This window comes from Somniosus microcephalus, chromosome 30 (assembly GCF_052327205.1).
Source record: "Somniosus microcephalus isolate GS21.2 chromosome 30, FLI_Smic_1.0, whole genome shotgun sequence".
In the NCBI taxonomy this organism is placed as follows: domain Eukaryota; kingdom Metazoa; phylum Chordata; class Chondrichthyes; order Squaliformes; family Somniosidae; genus Somniosus; species Somniosus microcephalus.
The window spans coordinates 42,536,017-42,552,763 of NC_141016.1; the positions used below are offsets into that span (position 1 = coordinate 42,536,017).

The following is a 16,747-nucleotide window of genomic DNA, read 5'->3' on the forward strand; positions in this document are numbered from 1 at the left end:
GGGACTTCAGTTACGTTGATAGACTGGGGAAGCTGGGGTGGTTCTCCTTGGAGCAGAGAAGATTGAGAGGAGATTTGAGAGAGGTGTTCAAAATTATGAGGGGTCTGGACAGAGTAGATAGAGAGAAACTGTTCCCATTGGCAGAAGGGTTGAGAACCAGAGGACACAGATTTAAGGTGATTGGCAAAAGAACCAAAGGCGACGTAAGAAAAAACTTTTTTAATGCAGCGAGTGGCCAGGATCTGGAATGCACTACCTGAAAGGATGGTGGAGGCAGATTCAATCACGGCTTTCAAAAGGGAGTTGGATAAGTATCTGAAGGAAAGAAATTTGCAGGGCTACGGGGAAAGGGCGGGGGAGTGGGACTAGCTGAAGTGCTCTTGCAGAGAGCCGGCACGGGCTCGACGGGCCAAATGGCCTCCTTCTGTGCTGTAACCATTCTATGATTCTATGATTCTAATTTCACTCCTGAATAGCCTGGCGCTATTTTTTAGACTATGCCCCCTAGTCCTAGACTCCCCAACCAGCGGAAATATTTTCTCTCTATCCACCCTATCTGTTCCCCTTAATATCTTGAAAACTTCGATCAGATCACCCCTTAACCTTCTAAATTCTAGAGAATACAACCCTAGATTGTGTAATCTCTCCTCGTAACTTAACCCTTGGAGTCCGGGTATCATTCTGGTAAACCTACACTGCATTCCTTCCAAGGCCAATATATCCTTCCTAAGGTGTGGTGCCCAGAACTGCTCCCAGTGCTCCAGGTGTGGTCTGACCAGGGTTTTGTACAGCTGCACCATAACTTCTACCCCCTTGTACTCTAGTCCTCTAGATATAAAGGCCAGCATTCCATTAGCTTTTTTGATTATTTTCTGTACCTGTCCATGACATTTTAACGATCTATGTACCTGAACCCCAAGTCTCTTTGGACCTTCACTGTTTTTAGCCTTTCACCATTTAGAAAGTACCCTGTTCTATCCTTTTTAGGTCCAAAGTGGGTGACCTCACATTTGCCTACATTGAAATCTATTTGCCACAGTTTTGCCAAGACACTTAACCTATCAATATCCCTTTGTAATTTTATGCATTCAGCTACACTGCCTACAATTCCACCTATCATTGTGTCACCAGCAAATTTGGTTATATGGCTTTCTATCCCATCATCTAAGTCAGTAATAAATATTGTGAACAGTTGAGGCCCCAACACAGATCCCTGCGGGACACCACGAGTCACATCCTGCCAATTAGAGCACCTACCCATTATCCCCACTCTCTGTCTGCTGCCGCTCAGCCAATTTCCTAACCAGGTCAATAATCGGCCTTAAATTCCACCTTCCACCTTAGTTAACAGTCTCTTATGTGTGACTTTATCAAATGCCTTGTGGAAGTCCATATAGATAACATCCATAGACATTCCCCTGTCCACTACTTTAGACAGCTCAAAAATTTCAATCAGGTTTGTCAGGCATGACCTACCTTTCACAAATCCACGCTGGCTCTCTCTGATCAACTGAAAATTTGAGGTGTTCAGTCACCCTATCTTTAATTATAGACTCTAGTAATTTCTCGACGACAAATGTTAGGCTAACTGGTCTATAATTCCCTGATTTCCCTCTCTCACCATTCTTAAATGGCGGAGAGACATGTGCAGTTTTCCAATCTAAAGGAACGGTTCCTGAATTGGAAGAACGTTGGAAAATTATAGTTAGAGCATCTGCAATGTGCTCACCTACTTAGAGTCATAGAGCCATAACGGCACAGAAGGAGGCCATTCAGCCCATCGAGTCCGTGCCGGCTCTCTGTAGAGCAATCCAGTCAGTCCCATTCTCCCGCTCTATCCCCGTAGCCCTGCAAGTTTATTTCCCTCAAGTGCCTATCCAGTCTCCCCTTGAAAACATTGAGTGTCTCCGCTTCCACCACTTCGGTCGGCAGCGAGTTCCAGGTCCTCACCACTCGCTGCGTAAAAAAGTTTTTCCTCACATCCCCCCTGTATCTCTTGCTCAAAACCTTAAATCTGTGTCCCTTAGTCCTTGTACCATCAACTAGTGGGAACAGCCTTTCCCCGTCTAGCCTATCCAAACCCATCATAATCTTGTACACCTCTATCAAATCACCCCTCAACCTCCTTTGCTCTAATGAAAACAAATCCAGCTTCTCTAACCTGTCCTTGTAGCTAAGATTCCCCCATCCTGGAACCATTCTGATAAATCTCCTCTGCACCCTCTCAAGTGCCTTCACATCCTTCCTAAAGTGTGGTGACCAGAACTGGACGCAGTAGTCCAGTTGTGGCCTAACCAGCGCTTCATAAAGGTTCAGCATAACTTCTTTAATTTTGTACTGAATACCTCTATTTATGAAGCCCAAGATCCCATATGCTTTGCTAACCACTCTCTCAATATGTCCCGCCACCTTCAGGGACCTATGCACATTAACTTCCAGGTCCCTCTGTCCCTGCACACTCTTTAAAACTGTGCCATTAAGTCTATATTGCCTCTCCCTGTTCCTTCTGCCAAAGTGCATCACCTCACACTTCTCTGTATTAATTCCATTTGCCACTTGTCTGCCCATTCTGCTAGCCTTTCTATGTCCTGTTGCAGTCGATTGGTATCGTCATCACTTTTTGACACACCCCCAAGTTTGGTGTCATCGGCAAATTTAGAAATTCTACTCTGTATTCCAATATCCAGGTCATTTATATATATATCAAAAAAAGCAGTAGCCCCAGCACTGACCCTTGGGGAACACCACTGTCTACCATCCTCCAGTCTGAAAAACAGCCATTTACCACAACTCGCTGTTTTCAGTCTTTAAGCCAATTCCTTATCCAAGCTGCCACTGACCCACCTATTCCATGAGCCTCAATTTTGTTAACCAGCCTTCTATGTGGTACTTTGTCAAACGCCTTCTGAAAATCCATGTAGACAACATCCATTGCATTCCCTCCATCAATCCTCCCTGTTACTTCATCAAAAAATTCAATTAGATTAGTCAAACACAATCTGCCTTTTACAAATCCGTGTTGGCTCTCCTTAATTAGCTTAAACCTCTCCAAGTGCCTGTTAATTTTTCCTTGATTAATGTTTCTAAAAATTTACCCACCACTGATGTTAAACGGACTGGCCTGTAGTTACTAGGATTGTCCTTACACCCTTTCTTGAACAATGGTGTCACATTTGCCTCTTTCCAATCCTCAGGCACCTCCCCCGCATCTAGGGAAGATTGGAAAATTATGGCAAGCCCTTCCGCTATCTCCTCCCACAATTCCATTCGCAACCTGGGATGCAAGCCATCTGGACCAGGTGACTTATTAACTCTAAGCATGCCCAGCCTTTCTAGTACATCCTGTCTATCAATTTTCACCCCTTCCATTTCTTCTACCTTTTCAACTTCTACTGATATTTTGTCAGCATCCACCTCCTTAGTAAACTGCGCCTCTAAGCATATATCACATTCTTTGTCTCTAATAGGCCCCACCCCGCCTCTTACTACCCGCTTACTGTTTACATGCCGGTAGAAGATTTTTGGGTTCCCTTTTATGTTAAACGCCACTCTACTCTCATATTCTCTCTTTGCCAATCTTATTTTCATCTTCACTTCCCCTCTCAACTTATTGTATTTGGTCTGGTTCTCCCTTGAAGAATACACCTGACATTCATCATACACCCTCTTTTTCTGTTTCATCATCTTCTCTATCTCCCTCAGCATCCAAGGAGCCCTTGCTTTGGTTCCCTTACCCTTCCCTCTTGATGGAATGTACCTAGCCTGTACTTGGAACATCTCCTCCTTAAAGATCTCCCATTGTTCCATTACAGTTTTTCCTCTCAGTCTTTGGTTCCATTTTACTCTGGCTAGACCCTTTCGCATCCCATTGAAGTTAGCCCTATTCCAGTTTAGAAGTTCCACTTTAGATTGTTCCTTGCTCCTCTCCATTGCTAATCTAAATCTTATGATACGATGATCACTCGCACCCAAGTGTTCTCCCACAGTTTCCATCCCAGGGTTCCTTTAAAACCCTGGGATGGAAACCATCTGGTCCTGGGGATTTTTTGAAGTGTAGTCACTGTTGTAATGTGGGAAACGCGCCAGCCAATTTGCGCACAGCAAGCTCCCACAAACAGCAATGTGATAATGACCAGATTATCTGTTTTAGATGTTGATTGAGGGATAAATATTGGCCAGGACACCAGGGATAACGCCCCTGCTCTTCTTCGAAATCGTGCCATGGGATCTTTTATATCCACCTGAGAGAGCAGATGTCTCATCTGACATCACCTCCGACAGTGCAGCACTCCCTCAGCACTGCACTGGAGTGTCAGCCTAGGTTTTTGTGCTCAGGTTTCTGGAGTGGGACTTGAACCCACAACCTGGTGTGCATGATGGTGCATTTTGGCAAAGTGTTTGACTGTAGGGACCATAGGATCAGGAGCGGGCGCCCTGGCTGTGTTTTATTTAACCCTCCCTATCCCAGAGGAGCCGAGATCAGTTGCAGCCACCGATAGACACAGCGCTCCGTTAAATTGTGGGGCCCCAACACAGGGCTCCCCATAAAGGATTTCACTCGTACGCACCTGTTCCACTCTTAATCTTCTCCTGAAGCTCCACGAAACGTGTGTAATTCTGTACAAACTGCACCAGTGTAGTGTTCACATAGATATACATGTAACACGAGGGCTCCTCTGATGTGGTGTACACGTAGTGATAATCACCAGCCGGCAGCTGCAACACAAAGCGAGATCCTTTCTGTTATTCCACTTTCGCCCCCTTCACAGGAACAGGAACCCTGGCCAATTCCCCCCACCAGCCCCAGTGCAGTGAGATCAGTTGCAGCATTCATTACCAACATGCTGACCCAGCAGAGACGAGGGATCGCAGCTGGGGTCTTCCTGCACTGTATTGCTCAGTACGACAGTGGGTGGTGCAATTTCCCACTGAGCTATCAAGGAAACTACTGCAGGTATTTGGAAAGGGGGTAGGGGGTGAAAGGAGAGAAGTTCAAATTAGACACTGGCTAACATATAGAATCCGAATAGTACAGCACAGTAGGAGGCCATTTGGCCCATTGAGTCTGCACCGGCTCTTTCGAAGAGTTAGTCCCACTTCTCCGCATTTTCCCCATATCACTGAAATTTTTTCTCTGTCAAGTATTTATCCAATTTGAAAGCTACTATTGAATCTGTATCTACCACCCTATCAGGCAGTGCATTCCAAATCCTAACCACTCATTGTGTAAAAACGTTTTTCCTCATGTCGCTTCTGGTTCTTTTGCCAATCACCTTAAATCTGTGCCTTCTGGTTACTGACCCATCAGCCATTGGAAACAGTTTTCCTCTATCTACTCTGTCCAGACCCCTCATGATTTGAACACCTCTATCAAATCTCCTCTCAATCTTCTCTGCTCCAAGGAGAACAACCCCAGCTTCTCCAGTCTATCCACATAACTGAAGTCCCTCATCCCTGCAACCATTCTAGTAAAATAGCAAAATACTGCGGATGCTGGAAATCTGAAATAACAACAGAAAACGCTGCAAAAACTCAGCAGGTCCGGCAACATCCGTGAAGAGAGAAACAGAGTTAACGTTTCAGGTCGAAACCCTTCGTCAGAACTGGAAAAAAGCAGGAAAAGGAACAGATTTTAAAGCAAGTTTAGGGGCTGGGAAAAGGGGGCGGGGATGAAAGAACAAAAGAGAAGGTCTGTGATAGGATAGAAAGCAGGAGAGATTAGGAGACATTGAGAGACATTAAGAGATATTCAAGGCAAGAGGAGGTGGTGATGGGGCAGGTTAAGAAACAAAGGATGGCTCGAGATGAAGTGTGAATTGCGCTGGCAGAGTGAAAGACAGCTGCCCTGTGGGAGAGAAGAAAAAAAGGCACAAATTAAAAGAGTGGATAAAAAATATGTATGTGATAGGGGCCGAGGTTATGATCTGAAATTGTTGAATTCAATGTTGAGTCCAGAGGGCTGTAAAGTGCCTAATCGGAAGATGAGGTGCTGTTCCTCGAGCTTCCGCTGGGCTTCCATGGAACAGTGCAAGAGGCCGAGGACAGTGAGGTCTGAGTGGGAATGGAGCGGTGAATTAAAGTGACAGGCGACCGGAAGCTCGGGGTCTTCCTTACAGACTGAACGGAGGTGTTCCGCAAAGCGGTCACCCAATCTACGTTTGGTCTCCCCAATGTAGAGGAGACCGCATCGTGAGCAGCGAATACAGTATACTAAATTGCAAGAAGTACAAGTAAATCACTGTTTCACCTGGAATGGGTGTTTGGGGCCCTGGACAGTGGGAAGGGGGGAGGTATAAGGGCAGGTGTTGCATCTCCTGCGCTTGCACGGGAAGGTGCCGGGCGAAGGGGAAGGGGTGCTGGGGGTGATAGAGGAGTGGACTAGGGTGTCGCAGAGGGAGCGGTCCCTACGGAATGCTGAAAGGGGAGGTGAGGGGAAGATGCGTTTGGTGATGGCGGAAATGGCGGAGGATGATCGGTTGAATGTGGAGGCTGGTGGGATGAAAGGTGAGGACAAGGGGAACTCTATCGTGGTTCTGGGAGGGAGGGGCAGGGGTGAGGGCAGAAGTGTGGGAGATAGAACGGACACAGTCGAGGGCCGTGTCAACCACAGTAGAAGGGAATCCTCGGTTGAGGAAAAAGGAAGACATGTCGGAAGCACTGGTATGGAAGGTGGCATCGTCGGAGCAGATGCGGCGGAGACGGAGAAACTGGGAGAATGCAATAGAGTCCTTACAGGAGGCGGGGTGGGAGGAAGTGTATTCCAGGTAGCTGTGGGAGTCAGTGGGCTTGTAGTGAATGTTTGTCAATAACCTATCCCCAGAGATGGAGACGGAGAAGTCGAGGAAGGGAAGGGAAGAGTCAGAGATGGACCATGTGAAGGTGAGGGAAGGGTGGAAATTGGAGGCAAAGTGAATGAAATTGTCTAATTCGGGGCGAGAGCAGGAAACGGCACCGATACAGTCATCAATGTACCGGAAAAAGAGGTGAGGGAGGGAACCCGAGTAGGACTGGAACAAGGAGTGTTCCACATATCCCACGAAAAGGCAGGCATAGCTAGGACCCATGCGGGTACCCAGAGCAACACCTTTGATTTGGAGGAAATGAGTGGAGTTAAAGGAGAAGTTGTTCAATGTGAGAACAAGTTCAGCCAGGCGGAGGAGGGTAGTGGTGGATGGGGACTGGTTGGGCCTCTGTTCAAGGAAGAAGCGAAGCGCCCTCAGGCCATCCTGGTGGGTGATGGAGGTGTAGAGGGATTGTACGTCCATAGTGAAAAGGAGGCGGTTGGGGCCAGGAAACTGTTAAAGTGGTGGAGGGCGTCGGAAGAGTCATGGATGTAGGTGGGAAGAGACTGGACAAGGGGAGAGAAAGTAGAGTCGAGGTAGGAAGAGTAAATCTCTTCTGTACTCTCTCCAAAGCCTTCACGTCCTTCCGAAAGTGTGATGCCCAGAATTGGACACAATACTCCAGCTGGGGCCAAACGAATATTTTCTATAGGTTGAGCATACCATGTTGCTACACTGGGGTTACAAGTTCTAATCATTAATAACTAGGGCAGGTATTTGTATCACGGTGATATTGTTTGTACATGTCCAGCTTGAAGCCGGGAGGCACTCTGGGCCTGCACTCTACCCAGTTATACTGTCACCTTGATCATTTTGCCATTACAATAATTCAGAAAAACAAATTCAGGACTGCCGGATATTTAGCCTCTGACCTGCATCTTGTCTCCCTCCTTCAGGCTGTAGTTTTTCTTCTCGGCCAGAATCTCCACGGCCAACTCCCCCTTCAGCACCTGGATGCTGGTGTTGCCCAGATCCTCGCTCACAAAGTTCTTCAGGTGAAGCCCTTCAAGCACAGAGATTTAGGGAGGAATTTTAACAGCAAAGAGTGAGTGGGTTTGGGAGCGGGTGGGTGGTTAAATGCACTGAAATTGACAGCGCGTCGGGAAACCGGCTCCAACCCGCCAACTTCCGGATTTCACTCGAGCGCGTTCGGCAGCGTTCAAGAAACTCCCTTACCATTTTAAAGCTACTTAGAGATAATTAACAGCTTCTTTAACAGGGGTTTTCAATTTTCCCTGTGGGTGCACGGGTTTCTTGAGCTTCCTGGACCTCGCATGGTGAGAGCACAGAAGCAACTGAGGGAGCTGAACAAATGACAGGCAAAAATCGCCTGAGTGCTGAGACCTCACACCTGCTTCCTTGCCTAAATGAAAGGCTTTTGCTCACAGCACTTGTTCGGAGAGTTTGCTTTCAGTACTTTGGAGATGATTTCTACAACTTTGTTGGTGACTTTCACTACATTGGAGGTCATTCTCACTACTTTGGGGGTTTGTGCGTCTGATCTCCACTTTACATCTGCCATCTATCAGATTAGCATGGGTGCCGCTTATGCTGTTTCACCTTGGACCGCAGATGAGGACCAAGATGAGCACCAGCAGCAACAGCATCAGCAGGAGCAGCAACAGCTCCTCTCCTCACAGACCTTCGGCTCACTGGAGAGAGGCGATGAGCTCAGAGGTGCAGCTTGCAGGAGGCGATACCCGCAACACAACGTATATAGGCAAAGGATCAGCTTCCTTGACATGTCTGAACACCAGTGCCTCAGGAGGCTCAGGGTGTCACGCCAGGTCGTGGCAGACATTTGCACCCTGCGGAACAAGACCTGCTGCCAACTGGACCTGGTGATCATGCTTTACCAGTGGCTGTCAAAGAGACCACCGCCCTCAACATCTTCACCTCAGGCTTCTCCCAGGGATCTGCAGGAGACATTTGCAGGATTTTGCAGTCGGCCGCCCACAAATGCATCACCCAGGTGACTGTTGCCATGTTTGCCAGGGCAGGCAGTCTTGTACACTTTGCCACCGATGAAGCCAGTCCGAATGAGCAGGTGCTCATGTTTTTGGCTCTGGCTGGTTTCCCACAGGTGCAGGGCATCATCGACTGCACACGTGTGGCAATCATTGTAGGGGTACGGTAGCATAGTGGTTATGTTACCAGACTAATAATCCAGAGATGTGAATTCAAATCCCACCACGGCAGCTGGGGGATTTAAATTCAGTTAATTAAAAACATCTGGAATTTGGAAAAAAAGCTAATATCAGTAATGACTGAAGCGGGGCTTTCGAGCTCTACTATAATTAAAGGGTTAAGAATGGGCCTCGGGAATCGAATGAGCTAATAGGCCTTTGAAGTGGTAGGCTTTTCTAAGTTGCTTAACTGGCAGTTGAGATAACGCTAAGAATAACATGTTGATTTTGCAGTAGTGTTAGAAATGATTAACCGCTCCAAGCTGTGTAACTTGGAGACAATAGCCGAACCGTTGAACCAACAAGAGGCCTAGCGGGGCAGGAAAGCAGAACGATGAGTAGGAAGTACAACATCGGTGAAACCCCATCTGGCATAAACAAAGGTCATAGTTGCAACAACAGCTTGCGGTGATAACAGACATATGCTTTTCCGGTAATAAAGGCGGTACCTTAATGTAACACGGCACAGGCAACCAATCAGTGAATGTGCACGCGGGGTGAAACCCAATCAAATTGTTAAGATGGGTCTTGCACGAGGCTAATCATGTACCTATATATTTTGTATAAAAGACTGCTTAAAACTTTGTATCATCGGAGAGAAGCCTGGCTAGACCGATAGCAGGTTGTCTCCCCACCGGTGCGAGTAAAGACTGCTTGAACCTTCGAACGCAGACCTGGTGTCGAGTGTTTATTTCAAATACTCCACTACATGACTATGAAACTACCGTCTTGTCGTATAAACCCAACTGGTTCACTAAAGTCCTTTCGGGAAGGAAACCTGCCGTCCTTACCCAGTCTGGTCTATGTGTGACTCCAGACCCACAGCAATGTGGTTGACTCTTAACTGCCCTCTGAAATGGCCAAGCAAGCCCCTCAGTTGTACCAAACCGCTACGACAAAGTCAGCACTGTGGGAGTACCTTCACCACACGGACTGCAGCAGTTCAAGAAGGTGGCTCATCACCACCTTCTCGAGGGCAATTAGGAATGGGCAACAAATGCTGGCCTTGCCAGCGACGTCCACATCCCATGAATGTATAAAAATAAAATTTTGTAGGTGTGTGCAAGATTCCCAGGGAGCTGCCATGATGCATTTGTCCTGTGCTAGTCCACCCTCCCTGACCTTCTTGCACCTCCGAACAGACTTACCGGCTGGCTGCTTGGAGACAAGGCTATCCACTTAAGACGTGGTTGACAACACCCCGTGAGGAGCCCAAGCAATGAGGCCCAAGAGCGCTGCAATCAAAGCCATATGACGACGAGATGCGTCATTGAGCAAGCAATCGGGATGCTGAAGATGTGCTTCAGGTGCCTCGACAGATCTGGAGGCGCCCTTCAATCCGCACCAGCCAGGGTCTCCAGAATGATTGTGGTTTGCTGCGTTCGGTCTAACATAGCACAGCAGCGAGGATTGGAGCAGCAGGAGGAGCAAGGCACAGAGCACATTGCCTCTTCATAGGAGGAAGAGGAGGAGGAAGAATGTCATGTGGCCATGACACCAGCAGCGACGCACATTGCTGCCCGGGATGGATTCTTCATGGCAAGATTTAGTTAGGATGCACCACTGTACCCATCTGGCAGCCACATGCTGAACCAACTTGCCCTACCTCCCCTAGCACAAAGCAATCCTGCAATCAACAAAGCATCCCTTTCACAGACAGCCATTGCTCAGATTTAAGTCTTGTCTTACCTTTCATCAGAACTGAGAAGGGCAGTTGCCAGGCTGCAGGCAAAAATGGGCAAGACTTTTTAATATGTGGCTCAAAACACATACATTGGCCCAGATATTCGGGTCTCCACGGGTGAGTACGCGCTGGGTACTCACCCATAGGCCCAATGGAAGTGCCGGTTTCCTGCATGCACTGCGCATGCGCGGGAAACCGGAACTTCCGTTCCCTTATATTAATGATCTGGACGAGGGAATTGGATGTAATATCTCCAAATTTGCAGATGACACAAAGCTGGGTGGGCATGTGTGCTGTGAGGAGGATGTCGTGAAACTCCAGTACGATTTGGACAGGTTGGGTGATTGGGCAGAAACATGGCAAATGCACTATAATGTGGATAAATGTGAGGTTATCCACTTTGGTGGCAAAAACAGGAAGGCAGATTATTATTTGAATGGCAATAGATTGGGAGAAGGGGAAGTGCAAAGAGACCTGGGTGTCCTTGTGCACCAGTCGCTGAAGGTAAGCATGCAGGTGCAGCAGGCGGTTAAGAAGGCAAATGGTATGTTGGCCTTCGTAGCAAGAGGGTTCGAGTGCAGGAACAAGGATGTCTTGCTACAGTTGTACAGGGCCTTGGTGAGACCGCACCTTGAGTATTGTGTGCAGTTTTGGTCGCCTTATCTGAGGAAGGATGTTCTTGCCATGGAAGGAGTGTAGCGAAGATTGACCAGGCTGATACCTGAGATGGCAGGAATGACGTATGAGGAGAGATTGTGTCGATTGGGCTTATACTCACTGGAGTTTAGGAGATTGAGAGGGGATCTCATCGAAACCTATAAAATTCTGTCAGGCCTGGACAGACTAGATGCAGGAAGGATGTTCCCGATGGCCGGGGAGTCCAGAACTAGGGGTCATAATCTAAGGATAAGGGGTAAGCCATTTAGGACTGAGATGAGGAGGAATTTCTTCACCCAGAGAGTGGCGAACCTGTGGAATTCTTTGCCACAGAGGGCAGTGGAGGCCAGTTCATTAAATATATTCAAGAAGGCGTTGGATATATTTCTTAAAGCTAAAGGAATCAAGGGATATGGGGAGAAGGCAGGGACAGGGTACTGAATTTGGATGATCAGCCATGATCTCATTGAATGGCGGAGCAGGCTTGAGGGGCCGAATGGCCTACTCCTGCTCCTATCTTCTATGTTTCTATGTTTTGTAAAGGAAGGGGTTCAGAGGTCGAACGCGTATGCCGGAGAGGCAGCGCGTGCGCATGGAACTTACGATTTTTTTGCAGGTTTCTCCGGGAGGGTAAGTCTCCAGGAGTTACACTTTTAAAAAACAGGTGCAAGGCCGACTTTTAACAAGGTAAGTGGTGAATTAATTAAAATTAAAACATTTTTTCCACAGGTTAAATGGCCCAGAAATTCGGGTCGGGGGCTTCCCGCGGGCGTAAGCCCCGACCTGCACTTACCTTGCGCGCCGGCCATTGAGCTGTGGGCCCCCGTGGAATTTCGATCCTGGGCCTGCTCTAGCTGCCGGCGCGCAGTGCTTGCGTATCCCAGGGGCGCAGTTAGTTTGATGTGTCCCCTGGGATCACGTGGGCCATGGGGAGCCAATCGGAGTAGGGAATGCTCCATTCATAAGTTTGACAGGAAGAGCTGTCAAAACTTAGAAATACTACGGGCCCCAAAACATCACTAAATCTTCAAATAAATTTTTAAAAAACATCACATTTTTTAAATAAACTATAAATTACATGAAATAACTATTTTAAACAATAATTTACATTTTTGAAAAAAATAATTTTATTTTCAAATGGGGCTAAAAATAAACTTACCTTTCTTTAAAGTATTTAAAAATAATAAACCTGTGGAAAAAATGTTTTAATTTTAATTAATTCACCACTTACCTTGTTAAAAGCAGGCCTTGCGACTGCTTTTTATGTCTAACTTCTGGAGACTTACCTTCCCGGGAAAACCTGGAAAAAAAACGTAAGTTCGATGCGCACGCGCAGCCTGTCCTACGCACGCGTTCGAACTCTGAACCCCTTCTTTCAGGGGAACGGAAGTGCTGGTTTCCTGCGCATGCGCAGTGCATGCAGGAAAGCGGCACTTCCATTGGGCTTACGGGTGAATACCCCGTGCGTACTCACCCGTGGAGACCCGAATTTCTGGGCCATTATTTTTTAATACTTTAAAGAAAGGTAAGTTTATTTTTAACCCTGTTAGAAAATGTAATTAATTTTTTCAAAAATTTAAATTATTGTTTAAAATAGTTATTTTATGTAATTTATAGTTATTTTAAACATGTGATTAAAAAAAAATTATTTGAAGTTTTAGTGATGTTTTGGGGCTTATAGTATTTATAGTTTTGACAGCTCTTCCTGTCAAATTTATGAATGGGCATTTCCCTGCTACCATTGGCTCCTCATGGCCCACGTGATCCCAGGGGATGCATCGAACTAACTGCGCCCCTGGGATACGCAAGCACTGCGCGCCGGCAGTTGGAGGAGGCCCAGGATCGGAATCCCACAGCTCAACGGCCGGCACGGTAGGTAAGTGCAGTTCGGGGGCTTGCACCCGCGGAAAGCCTCCGATCCGAATTTCTGGGCCATTAACTTATCAGTGTAACATGTCTAACACACCCATGTGCATACCCTTGTGCAACTACTAATCTTTCATCTTTCTTTGCCTACAACTCCTACGTTGTGCAACCCCTGTGGCTTCAGCAGAGGTAGAGGCAGGCTGCTCACTTCCCTGCTCTTAGCTGATGTCCTCTGGGTTTTGGAGCCCGTGAGGGCCCCACCAAAGACTGCTTCACCGGCACCTGTGCTGGCCATCGGGACACGAGGCAGCATGTGGGGCACGAACTCTGGGATGGGGGGTGGGGCAACGGGTGAGAAGTGGAAGCGCTTCGAGCAGAGTCCCCACTTCTATGTCCCCCTTCTCCATCTCCCCTCTCATGGCCCACCCTGCTAGCAATGAGCCAGAGAGCACTTCGCTGCACATCAGTGGGGCGCTGAACGACTACGGTTAGGTTTTGATCTATCTCAGTTAAGGTGACATTCAGAGTGTGCATGTCATTGGTGAGGGCAAGCTTGCACTCGTTTGGCTGCAATGTTTGGTGCTCCACGCAGGTGGCCACTCTTTCCATGGACGAACACATCATAGCTAAGGCCTGCGACATCATGCCACTCATGCTTGAGATGGACTCCTCCAGATCCTCACACATTTTTTGCTGCTGCTCCAGAATCATCCTCTTTGTTGACGGCCCCCGAGATTCAGCATCTGCGTCCAGCTGAGCAGAGCTTGGAGCGTCCTGCGCCCTCCGATGAGGACTCTCCGCTGCTGTCCCTGTCTCCACCATTTGCTCTTGCTCACGTGATGTGTGAGACACCAAGTGACAACACAACTATCTGTGTTGCTGCTCCCACTGATGTGTGTGTATCTGCGCTGGTACATGGTGTGCATGAGTCAAGTGACTGTGCACCCTCAGAGTGAGTGGCCTCCTCTGAAGAGTCATCTTCGTCTTCAGTACCACTTCCTGTGGGCACTTGATGGGCCTGTGGGAGATTAAAGATATGAATTAGAACTGTCATGGTAAGAATGTTTTAAGTTAACATTATGCGCATGAACATATTTCACTGGCTGCTAACACAAGTGACTGTTGGATGCCATGTGGCTGTGTGATATATACTTCTGTCACCAGGTAGCTGGGAGGTCCCCATCTCTCCGTCACCGACCGCCAGGCACGCCAACACTCTGCTTCTCTCCTCTGCAGCTGTTGGCGTGGCGATGACTGGAGGGCCACCGCCTCTCCCTGGTGTTCTGGGCTCGCTTCTCCTGCAAGGAGGGAAACCTTTGAGTGAGAGTCATGGAATGAGTGGAACGGATGAATGGACAACATCTGTTGAGGGTGACTCTGAGGGAAACTATGAGGGAGAGGCATGACATTGCAATAAGATGAGGGTGTGTGTCAGTGGTGGATGGTGAGGTAGTGCATAGAGGGATGGGTGCACCTGCAAGGTACATTGGTGTGAGGAGTGATGTGCAGGAATAGGCTTGGGAAGGCAGAGTGAGGGGGTTGGGGGTGACATGCACATCAGGATGTAGTTGAATGTGCCACTGTACTCACCTTTCCTGCCCTCATGAGGTCATTGTGGCACTTCCTGCAGTGTATCCAGGAGCATGGCACCACATTCCTGCTGCCCACCTCCTCTGCACTCTCCAGCCACGCCCTCTTGGTCATTGAGGCTGACTTCTTCCTCCATCAGCAGGGAATAATATCTTCCTGCGGGCCCTTACACTTCGCAGCATCAGGTCTAGGGACGCATCAGTGAAGCGAGGCGCAGCCTTGGTACGTTGAGACTCCATTCTATACAGCTTGATATATTTCTGCCACCTCCACAATCCTTCAACTGTCATCTTTGCGGTGTTTCTTTAAATACCTCAGCTGAAATAGACCCATGTGTGTCATCATTACGCCTGCTCCCTCTAATTGATCGGGAAACCCGAAGTCAGATACAAATGCAGTGGCTGGGTTAAAAAGCCACTGGCTGACGTGCTGCAGCTAATTCCGGGTTTCCCGCGTACTACTGGACCCCCGCTCCCGGTGCGTCGGCAGGTAAATATTCCGGCCTTAGAGTCAGCTGCAATCAGCTGGTTAAAGAGCTGCAGGGACCCCAGCTCCCGACCTTGACACAGAATGCACAGCAAATTCTGCCCAACTGGTCTATGCACCATTTATGCTCCACACGAGCCTCCTCCCACCCTCTTCTAACATGTTGGAGGCCGGAATAATGTTGCTGTGGAGCCGGCAAACGAGTGGACTTTCACGGCTTGGGAATCTTGCACTGCTGAGGCTTTTCTCCACGGTGCTGTTGGAAGGTCAGGGAATTCTTTTCCCTCCTCTCTTAAAGGCTCCACAGGGGTGGGGGGGGGAAGAGCAGCTCCGTTCATCATAGTTTATTAGTCTAATTTACCATGGGGAGCATTGCAGCCTAGACCAATCCCGTTCACTCGGTTGATTCCGGAGATGAGGGGGTTGACTTATGAGGAAAGGTTGAGTAGGTTGGGCCTCTACTCATTGGAATTCAGAAGAATGAGAGGCGATCTTATCGAAACATATAAAAGATTGTGAGGGGGCTTGATCGGGTGGATGCGGGGAGGATGTTTCCACTGATGGGTGAGACTAGAACGAGGGGGCATAATCTTAGAATAAGGGGCTGCCGTTTCAAAACTGCGATGAGGAGAAACTTCTTCACTCAGAGGGTAGTAAATCTATGGAATTTGCTACCTCAGAGAGCTGTGGAAGCTGCGACATTAAATAAATTTAAAACGGCGATAGACAGTTTCCTAGCTGATAAGGGAATTAAGGGTTATGGGGAGCGGGCAGGGAAGTGGACGTGAGTCTAGGTTCGGATCAGCCATGATCCTATTGAATGGCGGAGTAGGCCCGAGGGGCCGTATGGCCTACTCCTGCTCCTATTTCTTATGTTCTTATGTTCTTTCCTGGTGAGCACTCTTTCCAGCGGGGATTGCTGTGTAGTGAGCATCAGTGGGAACTCTGTTACACGGAGTCACTGGGGGAAGTGAGTGATTTACTTGTGTTCCAGTTACAGTCTGGTTATTCTGTCCAAGTTCCAGGGTTTTTAAAAACTTCCTTCCCCCATTCCTATTTTGTAATTTACCTGGAAAATCTGCAATGAAAACCACATCCGTCCGATTATCCAACATTTTCTCGATTTCATCAAACTTCGACCTCCAGGGTGAGAGGTCAACCAGCAGTGGCATCAGCCATGATGTCTTTTTAAAGGGAGACCACTCGGCCGTTACAACATCGACCCGCGGGTCAAACAGCCTAGAAACAAGAATTCAGAGTCAGCTAAACAGAAGCTATTCTCAAGCAGTTAACCGAGAGCTAAGGGACAGCCAGAGCGCAGTGCTGCGGGTCAGACAGTGGCCTCCTCACTCTGACCACTGGACAAATAGACTGGAGATTTGTGGTGTTCAAACATTCAGGACTGAACAAGCACAAGGTCATGTCACAGCACCCCT

The 16,747-nt window shown here is 48.0% G+C and overlaps 1 protein-coding gene across 2 annotated transcripts in view; it reads right to left on the minus strand.

Moving 5' to 3' along the window:
* LOC147098174 (vitamin K-dependent gamma-carboxylase-like) overlaps positions 1-16,747 on the minus strand; it is a 287,219-nt gene that overhangs the window by 5,994 nt on the left and 264,478 nt on the right. For both annotated transcript variants that reach the window (XM_085971379.1, XM_085971378.1), the window contains exons 11-13: positions 16,381-16,550; positions 7,715-7,845; positions 4,569-4,716 (exon numbers count right to left, since the gene is read on the minus strand). In XM_085971379.1, coding sequence (XP_085827505.1) covers positions 4,569-4,716; positions 7,715-7,845; positions 16,381-16,550 — 449 coding nt within the window. The remainder of the gene's footprint in view (positions 1-4,568; positions 4,717-7,714; positions 7,846-16,380; positions 16,551-16,747) is intronic.